Source organism: Mugil cephalus, chromosome 21 (assembly GCF_022458985.1).
Source record: "Mugil cephalus isolate CIBA_MC_2020 chromosome 21, CIBA_Mcephalus_1.1, whole genome shotgun sequence".
NCBI classification, from domain to species: domain Eukaryota; kingdom Metazoa; phylum Chordata; class Actinopteri; order Mugiliformes; family Mugilidae; genus Mugil; species Mugil cephalus.
In genome coordinates this window covers 8,905,665-8,927,512 of record NC_061790.1, presented here as the reverse complement: position 1 = coordinate 8,927,512, position 21,848 = coordinate 8,905,665, and the positions used below count along the sequence as shown (strand labels likewise).

At 43.9% G+C, this 21,848-nt stretch overlaps 1 protein-coding gene across 1 annotated transcript in view; it reads right to left on the bottom strand.

Moving 5' to 3' along the window:
* mettl24 (methyltransferase like 24) overlaps nucleotides 1–21,848 on the bottom strand; it is a 37,990-nt gene that overhangs the window by 2,903 nt on the left and 13,239 nt on the right. The window contains exons 2-4 of the mRNA XM_047573846.1: nucleotides 14,799–14,897; nucleotides 8,723–8,856; nucleotides 3,100–3,325 (exon numbers count right to left, since the gene is read on the bottom strand). Of these exons, the coding sequence (XP_047429802.1) occupies nucleotides 3,100–3,325; nucleotides 8,723–8,856; nucleotides 14,799–14,897 (459 nt within the window). The remainder of the gene's footprint in view (nucleotides 1–3,099; nucleotides 3,326–8,722; nucleotides 8,857–14,798; nucleotides 14,898–21,848) is intronic.

Sequence of the window (21,848 nt, the reverse complement as noted above, 5' to 3'; positions counted from 1 at the left end):
TGAAAATACTTAAGCAGCTGCGCTGGCATCATGGCATTAAGATGTTTCACACGGCTTCTAAAAGGCCAACAAAGATCCGAGCGTTCACACTTTTTTCAGTGATGATTCAGATCTTGTGGATATCCACGAAAGCAGAAAGCTTAGAAGCTTAGATTAAAACACACTCAGCAATCGGCATCAAAAGACTGCTCACACCCAGGAGGAGTCAAAAATTACCCAAAGGTTTTTCTGTAGAGTAGTGACTTGTATGCAGGTGAGAGCAGTATGTGGTTCTTTAGTCAAGAAATGAAAAGATTGTTAGATGGGTATGTTGTGGACTGGTTGTCCTTAGTTATATTAACGTCCATCTAATTTTTGTGAATACATTATCTTAGGATGCTGATACTGAATTTCTTAAAATTTGGATAAAAAGGTCAAAGGCCAAGATTGCTGTGAAGTCACAAATCACTACATAACCAATAAACCCAGTCATAAACAAAGAAAACTCAGGATCAGCTTGAGGGAACGTCTTCAGATTTAACACGTATGTAAGCCTTAATAAATTCCAATCAACTTCATTGTGACATCACAATGTTCGGCAAAAGCACTTCTTGCCAAAAAAAATCAAGCGAAAACAAGGACCTGTGGGACTTTAAGGGTTTCTGCTGCTTGTCTTTTGGATCCGCCATGATGAAACGGATGGAAAGATTAAGTAGGGACCCATACCTACGTATGTATATGTGTTCTATATTAATTTCGGCCTAATGCTATTTATAAATATATCATTTTGCATTCAGTGTTAAGCTAACCTCTATCCTTTTGGATTCATGTTACTCTGTATTTAAAGAAATGCATAAAACAAAAAGTCTTATCAACCAAAGATTTTGTGACCCTACTGCAGTACCTCCGTGGACCCCCTAGGGGTCCCAGACCCCATGTTGAAGACCTATGCTTTTCATTACATACAGTATATTATAATTATTATTATTATAAATATATTTGAAAAGACGTGGATGTAACCTACCACTTGACTGTCTTGTTGAAGTCATGCAGCTGTTAATGTTAATCTGATAAGGTGGCACCACTGTTGTCATATCTAATTAGTGACATGAGCAACAGGCGGCTTTTAGTCATCACTAAATGACTGCATCACAGCTTCTGGCCTTCATCCCGGTGTTAACAGTCTTTGCTGTGTGAAGGCGTCACCTGTGTCATTTTCAACCAGATAAGAAACGCTGCATGTTTTGACCTTTCCCAGTGAGTCCTAGCATCAGAGACGGGAAGTCTGTGACGCTAGGCGAGAGCGTTCGAGAAGAATCGCTTCCACTCCCGCTGATGCTCCTGCTTGCTCCTCCGGCGCACTATGTACTCACATTAAAAGCTCATTACAGCGACGTGTGTGTGGCCCTGCATTCAAAACAGGTAAATATTGTCATCTACAAAAGAGCACGGTGTCGAACCCCCACGTGATGTTCACACGGCGTTTGTTTGCTCATATGAGCATCTTTATATCTTCTCAAATATCTCCTGTCCGTCACGTACTTTGGTTTTGACTGCAGAAAGAAAGCCAAAGCATTCAGCATAGCTAGAGCTGAAATTATATTATTTTTAATGCAAGCCCATAATGGAACAAAAGTCGTAATTGCTGCTAGTAGACATTTTAGTGGCTGTAATGGTAATTTCATCTCATTATAGGAAAGTGCTTTTGCATTTTGTTGAGTCGCAACAGTGGTGGGGCAAAAAAACATTTTGCTTTTGTCCTGGGGATGGCAGCAGATAAAAACTGATTAAAGGTATAGTTTACTATTGTGGTAGAAGGGATGTACTCAGCCTCTTTTTTTGTCAAATGAAGGTGATTTAAACAGAACCATTCATACATTCATGATGTTGGAGTGTACCAGTTTTGTCATTTCAGCACTAGTTGCAATGTATTTTGCGTTACCCTGCAAAGACTGGTTCAACTGAGTTTAAGAGGTGAGCACCTTTAAAGATGGAGACACAGTGGGCCACAGTAACTGTAAATATGGAGCCCCTGCTTGAAAAAGGAAAAAAGGTTACAAAGGTAACTATGGTTCTATGAGTGCCCCATTTCTGCAAGAAACCTCTCCAGATAAATAAAAGCAATGATCGCAGTCACGAAGTAATCCACAATGAATGTGTAACATATGTGGCATGCAGTACAGCGTACTTCCAGAAGGGGGAGACAAAAGTTCTGGCCTGTAGCTTAAACTAAATTGAAAGAAAGCAGGCAAAACTCATTGAAATACGAACTCCAGTCACAATAAGCTGGTGACATGTACCAGCCAGTGGTACAGAGCAACACCACACAGAGACTGGGGATTTTAATTCTAGTTAGAAGTGGTTTCTCTTTTCTTAGAGAACACATCCCATCCCACCTTTAACAGGAATGCAATCAGATCTCTGCCTGGGGCTTAGGGCTAGGTGGATGACCATTATGTGACTCAGGGGAGTAGGGATTATGTGGAGCATCACGTTAAAACCTACTGAAAATTCATTCATTTAACAAGCTACAGCTTGAATCCTAGTTTTAATCAGAACGTATTGGTGTGCTAGGTTTCCCTCTTTTTGAGGAGGAGAATAGTCTGATGCCTTTTATCTGCCATCACTGTGGATTTTATTTTTTCTTATTTAGGAGAATCTTGGCTTCTCTGCCCTTGAATTATCATCCAGCTTCTTCTTAAACAGGCGTGCTCCCTGGACCTACGCCTGTTTATTACTATGCATGCTATCAGCAGGCTTGGTGCGCGCGTGTATATGATTGATCATGTATGCAGATCCCTATCTGATGAGGTGGAACGCAAACCCCAGGGAGCTTTGAGGAGCCAGCATTTGGCATGACAATAATTTCAGGGGGAAAACATCATTATATACGGGGACATATTCACCTGGAGCTTTAAACAATGGGGGAATGAATTGTGACGAGCTGTGTCATGCTGGGGTGCACAGTAGCAGGCCTGTGCTCGCACGCTGGATGTGCTGACGCGGTGGAAAAGTCACTTTTATAAGGTTAAGGGAAGTTTTACAATTGTGTCAGAAGATCATTTATTTATGAGCCATGCCTCAACACACATCGTGTCATTCCTCACTCCTGCCTCTCACCTCTCTGTGTCCAAAGTCGTTGAGGATGGTGCCAAGCTTCTTGGTGGTGGCGTACTGACGCTGGGCGACTATGGCCGGGTTGGGATCCCTCCAGTCCACGGAGAGACGGTGCAGCCACATGTCGGCTTGCTGCAGGTGAGGCTGCTTCAGACTGGGATCGAAGCAGTGGACCTCACAGCCTGACCCGGCGAGGGAGCGCTCCAGGGACCGGTCATCCACTCCCAACCTGCAGCCAAACGCAACAAAATCACAGAATGAAAGTGGAAAGTGGATAAGAACCTTTAACCTGATCAGGTACAAGATCAAACTTAAGGGATTATTCAAATTCATCTCGTAAGGGAAATAAATGTAGTGGTGCATTCTGGTCTCCCTAGAGGAGTAGACAGGGAGATCGTGAATTTCAGGTATGAACAGATTTGTGGCCATCAGTGTGTGGAACACACACGGACACAAAACATCTATGAAGAGTTATCTTTATTTAATGCTCTCATGAGGTAAATTCGTAAGAAGAGCTACATTTCAGGACGATCACCTATAAAATACAAAACACAAAGCCAGACGTAATTGGCTGCTGCTCACTGCTTATCTGTAACTAGTAAGTGAAAACGGTGACCTGGTAATAACTCTAGATAAAGAGCCAGGCAATCTTTAAAGCACAGGTCTTCAACAGGGGGTCAGTGACCCCTAGGGGACATTACCAAACATTACCCAGCCTCAGATACAGGGCCATAGATGGACGCCTGGCTGGAGCTTTATGACATCACCGCATTCATTTGCAGACTTCTCGCTCCAACAACAAAAGGCATCTGCTGCGTGTCGCTGTTAAGAGCGGTGGGTCAGATTCGTCCAAAATGTCTTTTTTAACTTAAAATAATCCCGTCCCCTTTCATGTCAGGCCGTTATTCGGTACAACAGCACCGCGGGCGGCCGCTCTCAGGCTCGCCGCAGGATGGAAACTTCCGTTTTATTCCAGGGCCAACACTTCAAAACTACTCTGCGCTATGTTAAAAACAAACTTGTGCATTTGATCCGCTTTGTGCGAGGAAGCAACAACGCAGGGGGGAGCAAAACTAATAAAAATGACGAGCTGCACAACGCCGCACCGTGACCCGGACGTGACCCGCTGCCTTAATGGACAAAAAAAATAATTAATAATTCACAAACAAACGGAGCAGAGGTGCTTGATGCGTCCGGTTCCCTCGTGTCTCTTTCGTTTCATGTTTCTCAATTTTGTTCTCCACCTCCGTGGCCTGCTTGTCCAATTGTAGAAGCACGGCTTCTCCCCTCCACCTCCCTTACTCACTCTCACTCTCCCTCTCCCACTAACCTCTCACTCAGTGCTCGTCTTTATTCATTCCACCCCTCTGTTCTCTAATTCTTCCATTTGCCCCTTTTTCTTCCCCTCACGCCTGCTGTCTCCTGTGGCTCGTTTGCATTGCGGCTGCATTCTGTAATTGTGGCAGAGGGAGCACATTTTCGCTGTGCGCGGGGTGGTGGGGTGGGGTAGAGATGAGAGACGATTACATATGCAAGGGATCCACATCCAACTAGACGCCTCTTTTCTTTTCTTTTCCCTTTCCTTTTCCTTTTTTTTCCTTTACGGAGCTGAATATTTCATTGAGATTTTCCCATTCTCTGGTGGCGTGTTTTGGTGGAGAATCACTGCGGTGACACTTCAGATGACAGCGATCAGGGATTACTCAGGGAGCTGAGGGGGGAGGGGGCGGGGGTGTCACGGTGCATCAAAAGCCCCTCTGAATGACAATGCTGATGCCGCGACAGAGTCCAGAAGTGACAACGCTCCTCTGGGTGCACAGCTTCGCTGATATAGCGCACGCGTTGTGGAGGGGGGGATTGATTTTGAGCATGTATGCCATTGGGGGTTACAAAGAAATCCCTGTTGACTAGGGACTAGGACAGGAGGATGTGATAAACAGAGCTCTGAATCCAGCTGTCCCCACACTGAACTGCCGTGTCAACAGCCTGTCTCGATGTTGAGAACGTCGGAGGCAGGACTGGTTAACAGACGCCGGGTGGGCCTCAGAAACTATCTGCCGTCTGTCAGTTCGTGCCACTTTTACCCCAAGTGCCTAAAATACTCCAGCGCTGTCTGTTTCCGCGCATTAGCATAAGTTTGATATAAGTGATGAGGTGCAGGTATTTTTAATTTCCCCCGCTGTGATTTAACCTATATAAGTGCTCTACATTCTTTTTCTTTTCTTTTCTTTTCTTTTTTTTTTTGTGCATGCCCCCCAGTCTTCAAGGGAACCTGTCAAGACCAGACCAATTTCAAAGACGCAATTTTTTTTTTTTTTTTTTGTTTTCTGCACCTCATGCGTAAAAGGCTGAAAGGTAGATCAGCTAGAGGCGTGTTAAAACTCTGTCGCTCGCGTGTTCGGCAGAGAGAACCTAGATTTTCACCGCAGAGCTACCAGAGGGCTGAATTTCCCTCACTTTTTTTTTTTTCTTTTTATGGCGTTTCACCTGTCAGATATGAAAGACACACTTCACTTGTGTTAAGTGTTCCGGGCAGCCTTTCCAGTGGAGCAGCATGCGCACGAGATGCAGATACAGCAGCGTGTCGCAGTAGGATAATAAAATTAATGATGCTTGATGGTCACGTGGTCTGGGATTCGTAGGAGTAGGAGTTGTTAGTTTTTTTTTTTCCTGAATGAACTTGTCAGAATGTACACCCTCAGGCACACCTACACTACACATACTACACATACTACACTCTGTTATTTGTACCTGCAAGGATACCTTTATTTTAGCAGGAGAGTCGTTATACACTGATCAGGCATAACATTATGAAAGTTAGGTAAAGTTAGGACAATTCCAAGGACCTCTGACTGTCAGGGGCCCCAAAAGATAGGTTAAAAAAAGAGAAAAATAATACAATATAGTAGTAAATGAGTTATCTCTTTGTTTTCACGTGATTTTGACAGGAAACATTAAATATCCGCTAATCATAAGGTAAATAATATTGACCAATCACCCCCGTGATTCTGCATGAAATGGTTTGTTCCTGCCTTAGTGTAGTCCTTGCACAGACAGCAGTCCGTAGTTGCTGGATGATATCCATAGACATAATAAATTATTACTATGGTTACATCAGTCATAAATACATCAGTAAATACATGTGACTTTCACCTTCTGGTGGTGGGGGGGGGCTGATCTGTTTTCATGGGGCCCTAAATTCCTGGCGCCGCCCCTGGACTCTGGTAACAACACGTTGTTAGTGAGGAGGCGTCTTTGGATTAGGGACAGGGATAGATACTTGATCCGTTTTGTATCAAGCTTCCTTGCCAACCGTGGCAAGAACAACAATTACTAATACTGGAAAGTGTCTGTCGTACTTGTTATTAGTTTCTGTTTTTGCATAACAGGGCACAACCAAAGAGAACAAGGCCACTATTGCCACAAGCTATACTCTGAATTCCCCCTGTTCCCTGCTCCACTTGCGACACAACACATGACTGTGCTTGTGGTTGAAATTGTCCAGAATGCGTCCCGTGAATGATCTTCAGTCGCAGCGAGGACGAGGACGGGCCCTCAGATGCTGTCTGACACCGAAACTGGCACGAGATGAAACGACGTGAGGGGAAGGTTCGAGCATAGTGGACGTGAAAAGGTGGATAATTGCGCTTTCATGTGGAAAAACCTCCTGCAAACACCCCTCCCCCACCCCACCCCCGCGTACGCTGTCACGTGACAGACCAATCGGAGCACAGCTGCTCACCCTGCCCGGGCACGGCCGTCCACGGCCCGTTACACTGCATGCAAATGAGATGCATGGACCACACGGAAAAGCGCGCAAAGCGACGTGCACAAGTTTGCACGCTCTACAATGAGCCTATTTCATACGCAGACACACTTAAAAATAGCATTTGAAGTGTTTTTTATTAAATCCACTTCTGTGTGCAGCAGCAGCAGCAGAGTGTAGCTGAGGGACCTCTCCCGTGCTCTCTTAAGAGAAGATTCTCAGCATACCTGGCATTCATTCAAGAGTATGACCAAGACGTCAGTGTGTGTGTGTGTGTGTGTCTGTGTGTGTATCATCAGTAAGATAGGGGAAGATGGGAGAGCAGCTTCGGCATTTCTTTGTTACTCGTAAAATTTCTCTCTGTTTTTTGTACAATTTCTCTTATTCTCTGGTCAACTCACTGTTATCACATTAGCCAGAGTTGAGGGTTGAATTGAATTCATTCCAGAGGTCTAAAGGGATCAGTTAGATAGAAAGGGTTAGATAAAAAATGGTTAATGCAGCTTTCATTGACGTGAAAAAAAAAAAAAAAATCTGAGCCGTGAGTCACATTTTCCCCAAGCTGACATTCAGGTCAGATGTTAAAATGTTTGCATAAATCACTTCTTTTTTTTTTTTTTTCTTAATCCTTGGACCTTGTCCATGTAGCCTGCCTGCTTCAGTGCCCTCCCATCAATCAGCTGGAAGATATCAGATATGTTTTTTTTTTTTTTTCCTTTACCTGTCTCACCACTTGACCTCTGACCCTCTCTCCGCAGGGAATCAGTCAGCGAGAAACAGCTGAACGCTGACCAGCTCTGCCCACATCAGTATCCGCACGCCGTCTGCCTCGGTGCCAGCACACCTGGGCTGTCTCTCAACAGTCAAATTAATAAGCTCTCTTTCGCCGCAGAGAAAAAAATAAAAAATCCCTGAAGATACTTCAGCACGATGGAGAACCCAGCAGGGCAGAACCAGGCCGAGCTGATCCAAGGAGACACAAAGCCAACTGGGAATTAAGAAGGTCAAATACCTTGCTCTGAATGGATGCCAGATTACTCAGTGAGGTAAGGCAGAGGTGGAGTGTCCAGGTGGGCTACAGGTAAGCCTGACAATCCTTATTATAGATTTACTCAAAAAGATTTGTCCTCAGTCCTCAAAAATGTTGAATTTCTCAACCTTGAGACACTAGTACTGATCCAATAAGTGCAAACAGGGGACATACACCGATCAGGCATAACATTATGACCAATATTGTGTAGGTCTCCCTTGTGTCTCCAGAACGTTTGTGACAAATAATTAAAATTGTGTGAACTGTATGTGTTCACACAACTTTTTTTTCTACCTGCTGTGGAGCACAATGTAGACAATATCTAGGCGTTATTTAGTGATGTCAGCACATAATGCTTTCAACAGAAAAAGACTCAAACAGACCAAATCCTTGAACTGCGCTGACCTCTATCCTTTCTCTCTGTGTTCACCGTTTCAAACACTTCTTTCAACACTCAGTGATTTGTTGCCTCTGTGTTTCTGATCCGCCCAGAAACTCATCACATCAGACGGTGTCTAATGCACATGGTGGAAACATTTGCACAAACACTGTTTTTACTGCAACCACTCCAAGCGTTTACATGGGTTTAAGCTGCTAATATTTCCCTCTTCAACTGTTTACCAATGGATTACATCTTCTCAGTCCAAACGAAAATTCCCTCGTACTGCTTCACATTGGGCGAGTCTGTTCTCGTTGAAGCGGTTACACTGGACGATTATTATGATTAACATATCAATTTATTGTTATTAAAGTTTAGTCCATGGTTACGGGAAGTTTAGCATTTCTGTTTTACGCTCCACATAAATCTGGAAAAATAAGTCTATACCCACCCGAAAGAGTAGACCCTGCAGTGTTTGCTCTGGATCCTGTGGATCAGGCTGTACTTGGGATTCAGGCACACGGCCCAGTCACCACTGGAGGCTTCCTGAGCAGCTTCTTCTCCGGGTAATGATGCACACGACACCTGGACAAACACACACCCACACATTAACAAAACTGAAACACATTAGATGTTTCCGCAACAAGCAGCAAATAATACTTATTTTCCACTAAATAATACTTATTTTACTAGATAATACTTACTTCTATTTTAACCTAATCTCATTTTATTTTAGCTTTCTTGTGGTTTTTATGAGTGTTTACTTTTATGTGCAATGAAGCTACAGTGACAAAGTAATTTACCTCGCCTCACCTCACCTACTTCTTGCACACAAGGTTATGTTGAGTTCTCTGGCATGCTGAAAGTCTTGCATTGAACAATACATAGAATTGGAGCTTATTGATGCACAGATGGTACTTTTGTAAAGAAAAGGTAAATATCTTTAAAGACTGTGTAAACTTACTCTGTACGTTACATAGACTGTATATAAATATGGATTATGTGCTCCCACTTCTTTGCATTGCCCAAACGGATGCTATTTTTCTGGGTATACGGGCAGCGCCATCTTGTGAGTTTGGAGCCAGAGTCTGTGCAGTGCAGTACGACAGTGGAGCCACGATATCGATGACCCAACCACACTTCCGCCAGACTCACTCGCATTTCCGTTTAATTAACACTACGCTCTGCTCTATCGCCACTGGCTACAAAGAAATGTTGGATTATACACTGTACTTATTTCATTTTTTTTTTTTTGAAACTTTCACCATCCCACGGGTTGGCATGGAAACTGGTTTCCTTGTAGTCGCTATTATGTCACATCCTGTTTCTACTGTGTCAAATAACTAACTAAAAACATCCATCAAAAACACTTGGACATGCACCAACACTATATTTACTGCTTAAAATGACAGAAACCATCCTTGACAGAAAATTATTTGAAGTGTATTTCAGTGATTTAGTTTGGCACAAGTCCCATCCACTAACATGGAGGAGGGGGAGCTTATGACCTGTACTGCAGCCAGCCACCAGGGGAGCTCTACTGGCTTTGGCTTCATTTTTGAGGAGCTGTTCTGCCGTCTATCTTTATACCGTCTAAGGTATATCGCCATACATAATGTATTCCGAGCTCATATTAAATCAGTCAGATATCCAAGTTTGTGTGATGCATTTTATAAATTCTGTTCTTAGCAACTTGGCACTGAAAATAAAAACCGAAACCAACCTGACACCACTGACGAACAGCAAATGTCACCTACTTTAAAAGTCATAAAGTTCTGAACAGCATGCATCACTTATTGGGGTCCTGCGGCAACATTGGCGTTGTCGTTTCTGTGTTTTGCCGGTGTTGTGAATATTTGCAGCTCACATTTTCGAAAACTGATGAAGACTTCTTCCCTACTTTGCTTGTTTTTTTGTTTTGTTTTTTTTTGTTTTGTTTTGTTTTGTTTTTTTGCCTTTTTTCACGTGCGCTGAGCTTTACTCACACTGTCCTGATATGATGAGTCTTTGTCTCCGAATATCTAAGCGCAAATGCTATGAATCACTGCTACTGAATTGGACCCTGTACTTGTAGTAGTGTGTTTGCGTGATATGCATACTACTTGATGCCGATGCACAGCTGGGGCTGAGGCAACGGCGCCGCTGCCAAGTCACATGAGGATGAAAGGATGATCGTAAACAAGGAGATTAGTGAATTTTTCTTCAATTAATCATCTCACAGCCCCTCAGATTTATTTGCTCTCCGTGTTTATAAAACTGCATATGAATCCTGTTCCACTGAATTTCCTTCAGCAGTAGCGTCCTGCTTAGACACAGATACATCGGTATTAATAATCTGACAATATTATATACACAGATCAGGAATAACATTATGACCACTGACAGGAGAAGTGAATAGCACTGACAATCATGGAAAACTTTTGGACCTGGGATTCACAGGGATGTTACTTAGACATGCACCACCCACCTAGACCAGACCCAAAACCCCACAGCAATGCACACTCCACCAACAGGATGCAGCCTGATGCAGAATACATGAAGAACAGCACAAGGTGTGGACCTGGCCGCCAAATTCACTAGATCCCAAACTGATCCGTACAATATACAGTATTAGTCACATGGCTCAAACCAGAGCTTTATCTACATTTGCTGCTAATATTTATGTACTTATAGTCAAGATTTTACATGCAGGACCTCTACTAGTAATAGAATATTTTAATGTTGACCTGTTTTCTCATATAACAAAAATAATTTTTACTGTCAAATTTGCTTCATAAAATCATCCAAAGCCTTAACGTCCCTCCATCCTGGAACATCTCCAGCAAAACTGAACGATCATTGTTGCGATCGCACTCTCAGTTTAATTCGTATTCCCACCCACTACCTGCGATTCCAGGACAATTCGGGGGCGTTTGTATATAAAGCATGCACATGCATGATCATGCGTGGGTTTGTGGCGTACATCTGCATCTTTACAAGCGGCTAAGCTCCCGTGTTTGCTGTCTGGTTTCTTTAAGCTCTGTCTGTGGCAGAGACTCAGCTTGCAGGGGAAGGAACAACACTGGTCCAGACGCGATGATGGCAAGCAGAAACCTGCGGCTTTACTGTTGAGTGTTCAAGCGCAAACATCACGGGTTACGTGCACATATGTGTTTGTTTTGTTCTTGTCATGCGCGCCGTGCAATATCGAAAAATCCACAGCTTTTGGAATACTGGGAAATCAAAATATTTTAAGGTCAAATGAACCCATCAGCTTCCTATAAAGCCCCATCGTACTAGAACACACGTGTGCAGTGCCAGAGTTTTACAGAGTTTTTCTAGCTTGAAAAACTGTGGCCTCGGAATAAATCTCTCCCTCTTATCGAGTCGTTCGGTGATAGGTCAGACAGGAAGGAACCAGCTGAGTCAAGAGCGGTGTCACCGTCTGACAGGAAACAAAACTCGCCCGATGTGTCTTTGTCGCAAAGGGCCCAAGGATCGCATTGTGGACGTGAGTCACTGCAGTAATGTATTTAAATGAATTTGTAACATGCTCCATTGTGCCCGTTGTCATTAATGTGTTCCGGCTGAAAGCATTCATCGGCACTGAAATGCACAGCGTGTGACAAAACGCAAAATCACGATTACTCTGCTGACTGTTGAACAATGTTGCGCGCAAAAATAGATCCTCTCAATGAGGAGCCGTGAGAGCGAATGAGCGTTAACTACTTATCGTTAAACTAACCAGAAATGATCCACTGCGGTGCATATTCACGCTGCTGAAACTTTCTTTCTTGCGGGAACACTTCTCTGCCTGTGTGTGTTCTGGTGCACGCACGCATGGAAGCTGCTGACTGCTATTGATTGGACAGTTGTGTCGCAGGCCATCTCTCGGAGTAACAGTTCCACCAGGCACTGTGTCAGTCAGCATTACGGCTGAGGATGCCGCCATCCGCGCACACCGGCTCCCTCCACCCTCGCCTGTCACTGTAGGTGATGGACAGTTCCCTTCCACAGCTTCCCACACACACACACACACACACACACACACAATATCATTCTCTCTATACTTGTCCTTGTCCCTTCCATCCTCACAGACACACACACACACTCACACAGATACCCCCACTAATTCATTACCAGCCGAATTTCTTCTGCCTTGTGCAAGATATAGAATGAGCATTTAGTCACTTGGGCTGTGGTCCTCCCTGTTCAGCCTATACAGTGTGAGGAGAAAAGATGCTGATTTATGGCCAAGCCAATTATTAAATTACAATAAAAACCACACCACATGTGCTTCATAAAAAATGACATGCTGTGTTTTAAACAGCAGAGAGAAAGATGCTGAATTCAAGGCTTTTTTCTTAGCACTTTTGATGTGTTTTATATCATGATGCAAGAATCGATTTGTAGTAATTAATAGGCCGAGAAACGAACCCCGGCATCTCATTGATTAAGTCTGAGGGGCTGTGAGCTCTGTCTGTACTGTGATCAATAGGATAATGATTTACGTGTGTGCAGCTGTGCAAGACAATGCCTGCGCACAACGCGCTCGGTCGCGGGCTGAGAGATGCGGTCTTGTTCTGATAAACAACCCGAGCTGAAGCGCTCCCAGGCCCGCGATGGCAATAACTTCTTTAATTATAGTCTTTATGCTCAATTCATGCATCTGTTCCAAGGTTTGTTTAATCTTTTGTTCGAGCAGTGAATATCTGATTCGTGTTTAAGAGAATGTGTTCTCTACTGAAAAGAAAACAAAAATAGCCTCCAGTGAAACACAAGTTAAATATACAAAAAAACACAAATAAAATACCACATTAACACTTGAATGAAGTGAAAAGCAGTCGAGCGGAGACTTGCAGACCATGAATCAGGGAGTTATGATTTATTGAATGTTACGCATTCATCTAAAAACAGCACTCTCTGCCCTGTGAAGACGTGTTCAAGTTCTCGCCATATGAAGTCACCAGACTTGACTGTGCCAAGAAACAGTAACTGGCATGAAAATACTAACGCACGGTCGCATCTGCTCTGCAACTCTCAAAACATGTGATTTATCATAGTTCTTCGCTGCTCTGCAGTGAGCAAAGATCAAGTATATATTGCTCCTTGCTTCACTTTCAACAATGGCAAGTGAGACTTTCTCCAAAATTTCTCCAAAGATGAATCATACAAATGTTCGTATCCGAACCTCCTCTGCTAACCTTTCCTCGACATGTTCCATCTGTACTCTTCAAAACAATCAATTTAAAAACTGCAGAGATGGAGAAGCAGCCAGAAAGTGAAACTATGGCATAGTTATCCTCCTGAGACCCGGCGTCCTCACATGGGGACATTAATGGCTTAAATTTAACAAATTTTATCAACAGCAATGAGCAACAGTGTTGCTAATTAGCAAGTACTTGTTTGAGGACGTTGTGACGTCATTGTTAGCAATTCTGGTTTTGCTAACCCTAACCTTAACCCTAACCCCTTGTCCAGATATTATTATATTATAATAAAAATAATTAAATAATCCCAGTGTCCACATATGAGGATTTTTTTTTTTTCAAAACCTACTACTTCCTGTTCAGAGATGATGCTTCCTTTTTTTTTTTTAACGCATTATGTTCCAGAAATTAAAAATGGAGACCAAACAAAAGTTCGGATCTCAGAAGGTTGAAGGAGGTTTAGACGTGCAGAAGCTACAGTGGCATAGTGAACGAGGTGCAGACGTAACCGACCTGTTCCTCCCCAGAAATATAACTACGCGGTGTGGCGACGTAGACCGCAAGAGCAACTGGTCTGCTCGGTAGTAGAGCCGTTACGCATCTGGGGAGGTGCAGGTGTCGGTTACGGTCTGTGTATGCTCTGCGCTGTCTCTGTAGTCGTGTCAAACTGACGCAGAACTCTAAACTGCCTATTACTTTGTAAACAGCGGGGTAGAGTGGCCATAAAGTGTTGTAAACTGCTGGAAAGCAGCTTTTCTGCGGACATTCCTGACAAATATCAACAGAATTCATCCACTCTAAAGAGGCACAGGTATATTTTCCCAATATAAACTTTTGTTTATATGTCGTTAAACTAAACTGCGTTGTTTCTTCATCATTTAGCGCAGCTTTCACATGTCATACATGCAAACTCTAGTCTTTGTAAGGGGCGCCAAAGTATGGGTGTGGCCAGCGTCTTGTTTGTAGCACATGTTATATTGATAACTGGCTAGATTTGCATGATGTTCTAGCTAATATAGCTAATATATGTTTGACTTTCATCAATCAAATCCAACAACTGTACGAGTGTGCTCAAAAGATTTGACAACAAGAAAAGACACACATGAGATGTTGTGTGAGCTTGCATGGAATATTGTTGATTTGTTATTTTTAAAGCCGTTTCTCCACAGCCTCACACGTGGGTAGCTTCCACTTTCAGTCCTCACCACTGAAAATAATCTCAAGTCTGTAGCGCGCAGCCTTAGTATTTGTGAAATGGCAAGGTTTAAAGAAATAAATGTGTGTCTGAATTTGCAACAAAAAAACACAGCTCATACTTGACCTGAAACGGTGACTCACTTGTGGGGTTGTGATGTAGCCGAGGAACCTTTTAGCTTCCTCCTCCAGAGACTGACCCTCACTGGCCCAGGGCTCCAGGTCTATATGCCACCTCGGAGTCTGTAGCGGAAAACACACACACACACGCACACATATGCTTGATCAGTGAAAACTAAAAGGAGCATGAAAACCTCAGACCTCATATTACCTAACTTCAAAGTAGGCCATTCAAAAGAAATCCAGTGCAAGGACAACAATAAAGGGAGCTTTATTCATTCAGGTGTTATAACCCACTTGTGTATAGCCACTGATGGAACTAGGTCACAGTGTTCTCTGCAGGGTTTTAGTGACAAACTGCAAAAGTTCATTTCTTTTGTTATTTTAGTCAAATGAGAGCTGCTATTTATTCACACGTATCCTGTGCTGGAGGGTGCATATATATATATATATATATATATAAACTACTGTAAAGTCTTTGTTTTAGATAAAAATATGATTAATCATATATATAAAAACTACTGTAGAAAGTTCTGTTGTGTTTGAGAGTGGAAAAATAGGACTTAATCACGAGCTGGCTGCGGCAGCTCGTTGCTGCTGCTGTGATCACATTCCTGAGACCTGGCAGAGCTCTGCTTTATGGTCGGTTTCATTTCTACAGGAATGTGTCTGTTTATGATTAGATGAGAGGCCGCGAGATGGAGAGCGGGCGGCAGAGGGAGAAGGACAGAGACCGTCGGAGCAGCGATGATGTATTCGCCGCTTGCACAATCATTTCTCGGGTCAAACAGCATGGCCGAGTGTTCATTAGCGGCTCCGGTTATAAATAATTTCACGTCGGTGCCCTTCCCTGTCTGAGCTTCTCCCGCCTGCGTTGGTGACTGCCGTTTCAAATGTTCCACGGTTATAAGCCAGTCACCCTTGGCTTGGCTTGCAAGTTCATGCTCAGGTTTGTTTGAAATCACCTGTCTTCCACTGCCCATGTTTCCATCTCTTTCTTTCTACCAACACAGCTTATATCCTTTAATTTCGAATCACCTTGTTGAGTATATGGAGGTGGTTTGTGCCATTTGCCTCAAAACTGAGAGATGCAGTCGTTTCGATCCAAATCCAAAATGTGTGTGTTTATTGTGCAGAATCTGTCCAGATACTTATGTAAATAGAACCTCATGGACAACAAGTATCTGACACCACCACCTGTGTCATTTCCTCCTCCAGCGATGCCGATCCTGGACCGGGGCCACGCAGAGAGTCAGCTGTTTCCTCAACGGCTGTGGAGCTCCATCCGCGTGGCGCTGTTCGGCGTTTGGCAGTCAGCCTTCAGTCGATTCGCGGCGTGTCAAAACATCTGAACGCTCGCCACGCCGTACCTCTTTACGCCTCCTGTCTCTCCCGCTCCTCTTCTAACGTCCTGCTTCCCCCTTCGTCGTTCGTCTCTTCTCTCTGTGCCTTTTCTCTGCGGCGCGTCGGCTGAAAATTGACGCCCGGCACCCAGGATTTAGAATCCAAATGACTACAAGGAGAATATGATTCTGACAGGATATTTTCTACTCGGAGAAACGTTCTATCGTGAACAAGGGGCGTCTGGAGTTTTTCGGCATCTCTCACGCAGTCAGCTCCGTTCTCTGAAAATAAACTCAGGTTGACCTTTTATGCTGCTTGTAATAGTGGCGACAACATTCAACAGTGAAAGTCCTGTCATTTATATACATGTGGTGACTTGACACAATTAACTATAAAGTGTGGGTCTTCGACACGGGGTCCGCGGAGGTACTGCAGGGGTTTTGCAAAATCTTTGTTATTTATAAATAGCACTAGGCCGGATTTAATATTGATACAGTAGGTAGGGGGTCCCTACTTACTGTCTCATCGGTTTGGGGATTTTGATGGTACGAATGTGGAACCAATTCAGGAGGAGAAACTCAAAGGCGATAAGTAATGGGTTCACTTAAAATCAACAGGATAATGATGTTGGCCTTTATTGACATAGCAGAAGCTTTTATCATCGCCTCAAGACTTATTAAAGAACCCAGAGCGTAATGAATACAGGCAGCTCCACAGATCAGAAACATTCAGCTGCCGACCAGAGAGCCTCACTGAATACTGAGTTGTGTGCCACCATCATCAATGAGCTACATGACTATACACCTGTTTCTTTCAGAAACGGTGATGACCTGATCACTATACTTCTATGAGGTCTTTCTGAGTTTTACCCCTCCGGCTCCAAAGTAAGCATTTGTTCTTCATCCTTAAACTTGTGAATCCGGTCACGTAGTGGAAATCGCTTTGCCAAACTCTCTCCCTAACGAAAAGACGAATCCTGAAACACCGATTCCAATTAACACTGGTGCAGAGATGCTGTATGTAGGCCAGGGGAGTACAGGGACAGAAAGAAAACATGTCGATCTGGGAGTCCATTCACCTGTCGACAAATAACATCTACCTTCCTGCATCCTGCGGAAAGGCTCCCACATCGCTCTGTCTCTGCAGCTGCCCTTTTCATCTCCTGACAGAGTCGTCACCGCACAGCTCAGCTGTCATGCTCCATACATCACCCCGGTACAGGTTGGGACTGGGCAACTGATCATAGGGTAGATATCTAGGACAATGGGCCCTCTGGGAGGTTGCGGTGTGCACTCAGAGCCGGGGCTGAACAAGACCTGAGAGTTAAAGGACAATAGGAGATTCTGGTGCACAGCAGCTAAGGTGCTCACTGAAACGGTATTTGTAGTTTTTGTATCTTCATAGTGGCATCGGTGGCCTCCAGTTAACACACTGATGACTTCCAGGCTTCAGATGTTTTTCTTTTCATGTGAATTAGTTTGTTCATTCGTTGCGCCCAATCTTTATCCAATGACCCATTTTTAAAAAACCTAAAACAAATTCTGTGGAACACTAATGACGGAGTTTGTGTGTGTGTGTGTGTGTGAGTCTGTGCACATGCCTGTGAGCCCTTGCTAACTGGTGAGTCATCAGTGAGAGGCGACGAGATTAGTGTTAAGTCGTGTGTTCCGTCGAGCAGCAACAACTCGTCAGCACCTCGGGGACAACGGTGATAAACACACAAAACACATCACATGAAGAAGTGCTGAGCCTCAGCTGTGCAGACCTTAATTTCTATGACGTTAAACATAATTAACAACAAAATCTCTCAAGGTGGTGACGCCGTGACAGATGATGGAGATTGTTGATTAAGTACAGTACAAAAACTTCCACTTGAAACATTTACTAGGTAGCCTGAATGCAGACCTGTCAATCTAAGCCTCCTGTACGCAGTAGGCCCCGCCCCTATCGCTGCTGAGCCAATCACGAGGCCGCATATTACACGCTGACTCTGTCAGGTTCCCCGCACTCCCCAGGTGAAATCCAGAAGCATCAATTTCTTTATCTGTCTATCTACATCTGCCAGATTTGCGTGGACATATGAAGTTCAAATCCATCTCTTTGGAACACAATCAACAAAGGAGCAGCATTTCATTTCATGAAATGAACTCCTTGCTAACTATTGAGCACGGGGGTGGAAACATTTAGCTTTCCACTTGCACGGCCGCCAGTGGCACGTTGCCACAACCACCGGGAGTCTGCACGCGCCTGCAATTTCTTTATTGCCCATTGAAAGAGGAGCAGCGTTAAATTCCTCATCAAGAATTGACGAAATGTGCCATTTGCCTTTCTGCGTGGCTTGGATAGAGCTGTGTGTGCGCTGTGTGATTGTATCTGTGCCTATCAGCCTGGGTGTGAGAGAGGTGTGAGCAGCCAGGCCAAGCATGAATAATCCCTCAGGGAGAAGAGGACGGATGGGTGAACAAGAGATGGCTGGATAAAACCAGCGAAGACTGTCTGCCAGAACAATGAAGGTGTGTGGGAAGAAGGGAAGGGTTTGGGAAGTGGTTGAAAATGGGCACACGCACAGACCGAGGAGGAAATGCACCTAAATGTGAAAAAAAAAAAAACAAGATCCATGTCTCTGCTTGGACCAAAAATAAACAGAGTCAATACATATCGATCAGTGGCGGTGTGGTCCGAGCGTCTGAAAGGACACGGCACAGTCAGTGCTTGAGTAAACAACGGTCGACGGTATCAAATGTCACGGAGGATCAAACCACAGGTGAGTTGTGTCTGCCCATTTGGAATCCGTGAGGCAACAAGAGGAGAGCTGCCAAGTCGGCCCCGTCTCTTGGTAAAGAGCCAGAGCGGCTGAGTGTCCGATCTGCTGCTGCTCTTTTTTTTGTTGTTGTTTTTTCTTTATGGTTGCTCTCAACGCAGTCCAGACGCTTCTGAAAAATACCACCAAGCTGCACAGTTAAGAGGTCAAAGCTTTTAGTTCAGCCTCGTGTGGAATGTTTTTTTATTTATTTTTATTTTAGCGCCGCGAACCGTCTCAAAGTTAGAAAATGTTCCTCGACAGGCTGTATTTTCCTGACAGCTTGTTATAAAAACTCAACACCACCCGATGCCAAGTGAAGGTCAAGGCACGCAACGGGCAAGTGGGCAGACGGGGAGGTTGTGGTTTAATGAAACAGCTGGTGGCTGATTCACATTAACCTCCCTCTGTTTCCAGTAGGTGGTGAACCCGGGGGCAAGACCGTACCAGAGAGTTGTGTTGCAGAGGCTTGCCCTGATGTGATTCAGGGGAAAATGTAGAAAGATGTTTCTACAGTACATCGCTTAAAAACCTCGGTTTAACACGCAACTTATCAAAAAGGCTGCTTTTAAAATAAAATGCAATTACTATAGTAACAGACTATGGATCAGACCGCTGCAGTGACAGGTACATAATTTAATGTGCAATAAATGAGGAAAATGACCAAATGGTCAGTTCAGCTTGGTAAAATGAGAACAAATGTGACTACTGTGAAACAGCCAAATCAGCTCATAATCCACATAGAAGTCAATGACATTACAGCGGCTCATGAAACAAGTGGATTACAATGACACGATTATGGAAGCCAAAATATGAGAGCTGGTGAATCCCAAACAGCGCTGACGCAACTGCTGATTCATTTCTGGTTCACTGTCTGAGTGCCAGAAAATGCCTTCCTTTCATTTTTTTCTACACTTCCCCTTGTTTCACCATCAAAGATGTTCTATCCTTCCATTTCTCCCCATGAAGGTATTCCGGACATCCGTCTCCCTCTCCCTAGCGGTGCTTTCTAGCTCCTGGGCTGACAGACATTCTCTCCACATGCCCGGACCACCTCCGTTGGCCCCTCCGGGCGCCTGAGCTCCTCATCCCGTCCCTAGGGTTGAGGGTTTAGACCCTCTTAGATCCATGATGCCAGACTTTTCTTCACTACCAAAAGTACAAAAGTCTTGAGCACAGTTGAGAGTTAGAATACCCTTTCCCAGTACCGTTGATACAAATGGAAATATAAACTGCGTCACTTTGTGTGGATCAGTACGCATTTTGAAGTAATTCCAGTTTATATTTTGTGACGTTTTTCAGGCTTAGATTGACAGGTCTCGGCTAGTGCGGTGCAAGAAAGATAACATGTTCTGCCTCCATTTAACCCTTTACTAAAATATGTTGGTTTAATGTGCTTTTAAAGAAATATAAATTTGTGGGGGAATATTAAAAAAAAAAAAAGTAAAAATATATACATAAAAATGTCTAATCAACCAAAGATTTTGCAACCCCCCAGTAGTACCTCTGTGGACCCCTAGGGGTCACAGACCCCCTGTTGAAGACCCATGAGTTAAAGTTCACCATTGTGGACAAAGCTGATCAAAAGACCAGAGCCAACAATGTGTTTTTCTGTCCTACTAAACTTTAAGGAAGATAAAATTACAATAAGTTCATTATCGGTCTTTCTGGATTTTCATGGGATTCGTCGACCAGATGATCAACATACCCGCTGTAATCAAGTTTGATTTAATGGTCAGCTCACATATCCCAGAGAATTCGAATCGTGAAAGTCACGCATATTATGTTGCATCAGATGGTGACAGACAGGACCCAATATTAATAAAATATTAAGCCTAAAATTAAAGGATTCATGAGCTTCCAATACAGCGTGACTGTACGGTGTATAGAGGATAATCACGAGGAATCTGCATTACTAAGCTCTCATCGTTCTAACTAATCTGGGAGATGGGCAGAGCGGCAGTCAGACCAGACGCAGCTGTCTCTGCTTCCTACAGTGTCATCTCCATTCCTCTGGCAGCCCTGACTCATCAGCCAATCCCAGAGACTGAGAGGGTATAACAGAATTAAAGCGCAGGATTACGCTGATCTTTTTTAATAAGGCAGTAATCTCAGAAGAGTTCAGCCTCCGCCTGAAAGGCGGACAGCGCCTGTAGAGGGTGGGAGAGACGCACCAGGAGGAGGGGTGGTAGAAAAAAGAAAAGCGTACGTGTAAAAGAGAGAAATTAAGGAACTGGAGGCTGGGGCCCAGATGGCGTGGATGGAGGATGAAGGGTTCCTCTTCTCTCAATTGTTTGACATTTGAAGATTAAATCTAACAAACCCACATCTGGAATGCTTTTACTGTGAGAGGGACATTGTGCGAGGGAGACAGAGGGAAAGAAAGCTTGAAAACGCTTGACCTGATCCTAGAGATGTAGTTGGACAATAATTACCCTCTGGATGTTTATCACCAAGGCTTTGTTTGGAGCGTAAATGCATTACAGACATTATCCAGATGTTAGCAACTCTGGGCAAACACATGGCACTGCTGCCCGTTCTTCTGTCATGGACAAAAATGTGTGAGCCTCACACGACCCACGTGTAACGTAATAAATATGGTATTCCAAACAAAATGCGAACCCAACGTCAACACCGATGGCTAAAAAATTAATCCAACACAGATGTGCCAAAGACTGCAGTTCGTCAAATGGCCATTTGAGGCTGGAGCCAAAAACGATCCTCTTATAGCCCCGCGTCGAAATGCGCAACTCCACAGCAGAGATAAACATGTTTACAGCCTGGTCTCGATAGCTCATTTCCTCATTCACTGCAACTTTATAAGGAAGAATTCAGTTTCAATTATATCACAGCTTAAAAGCTCTGCATAATTTTGGGCATGGCTGCTTATACAGTAAGTGACACCACAGCTGTTACACTGAGCTTTAAAA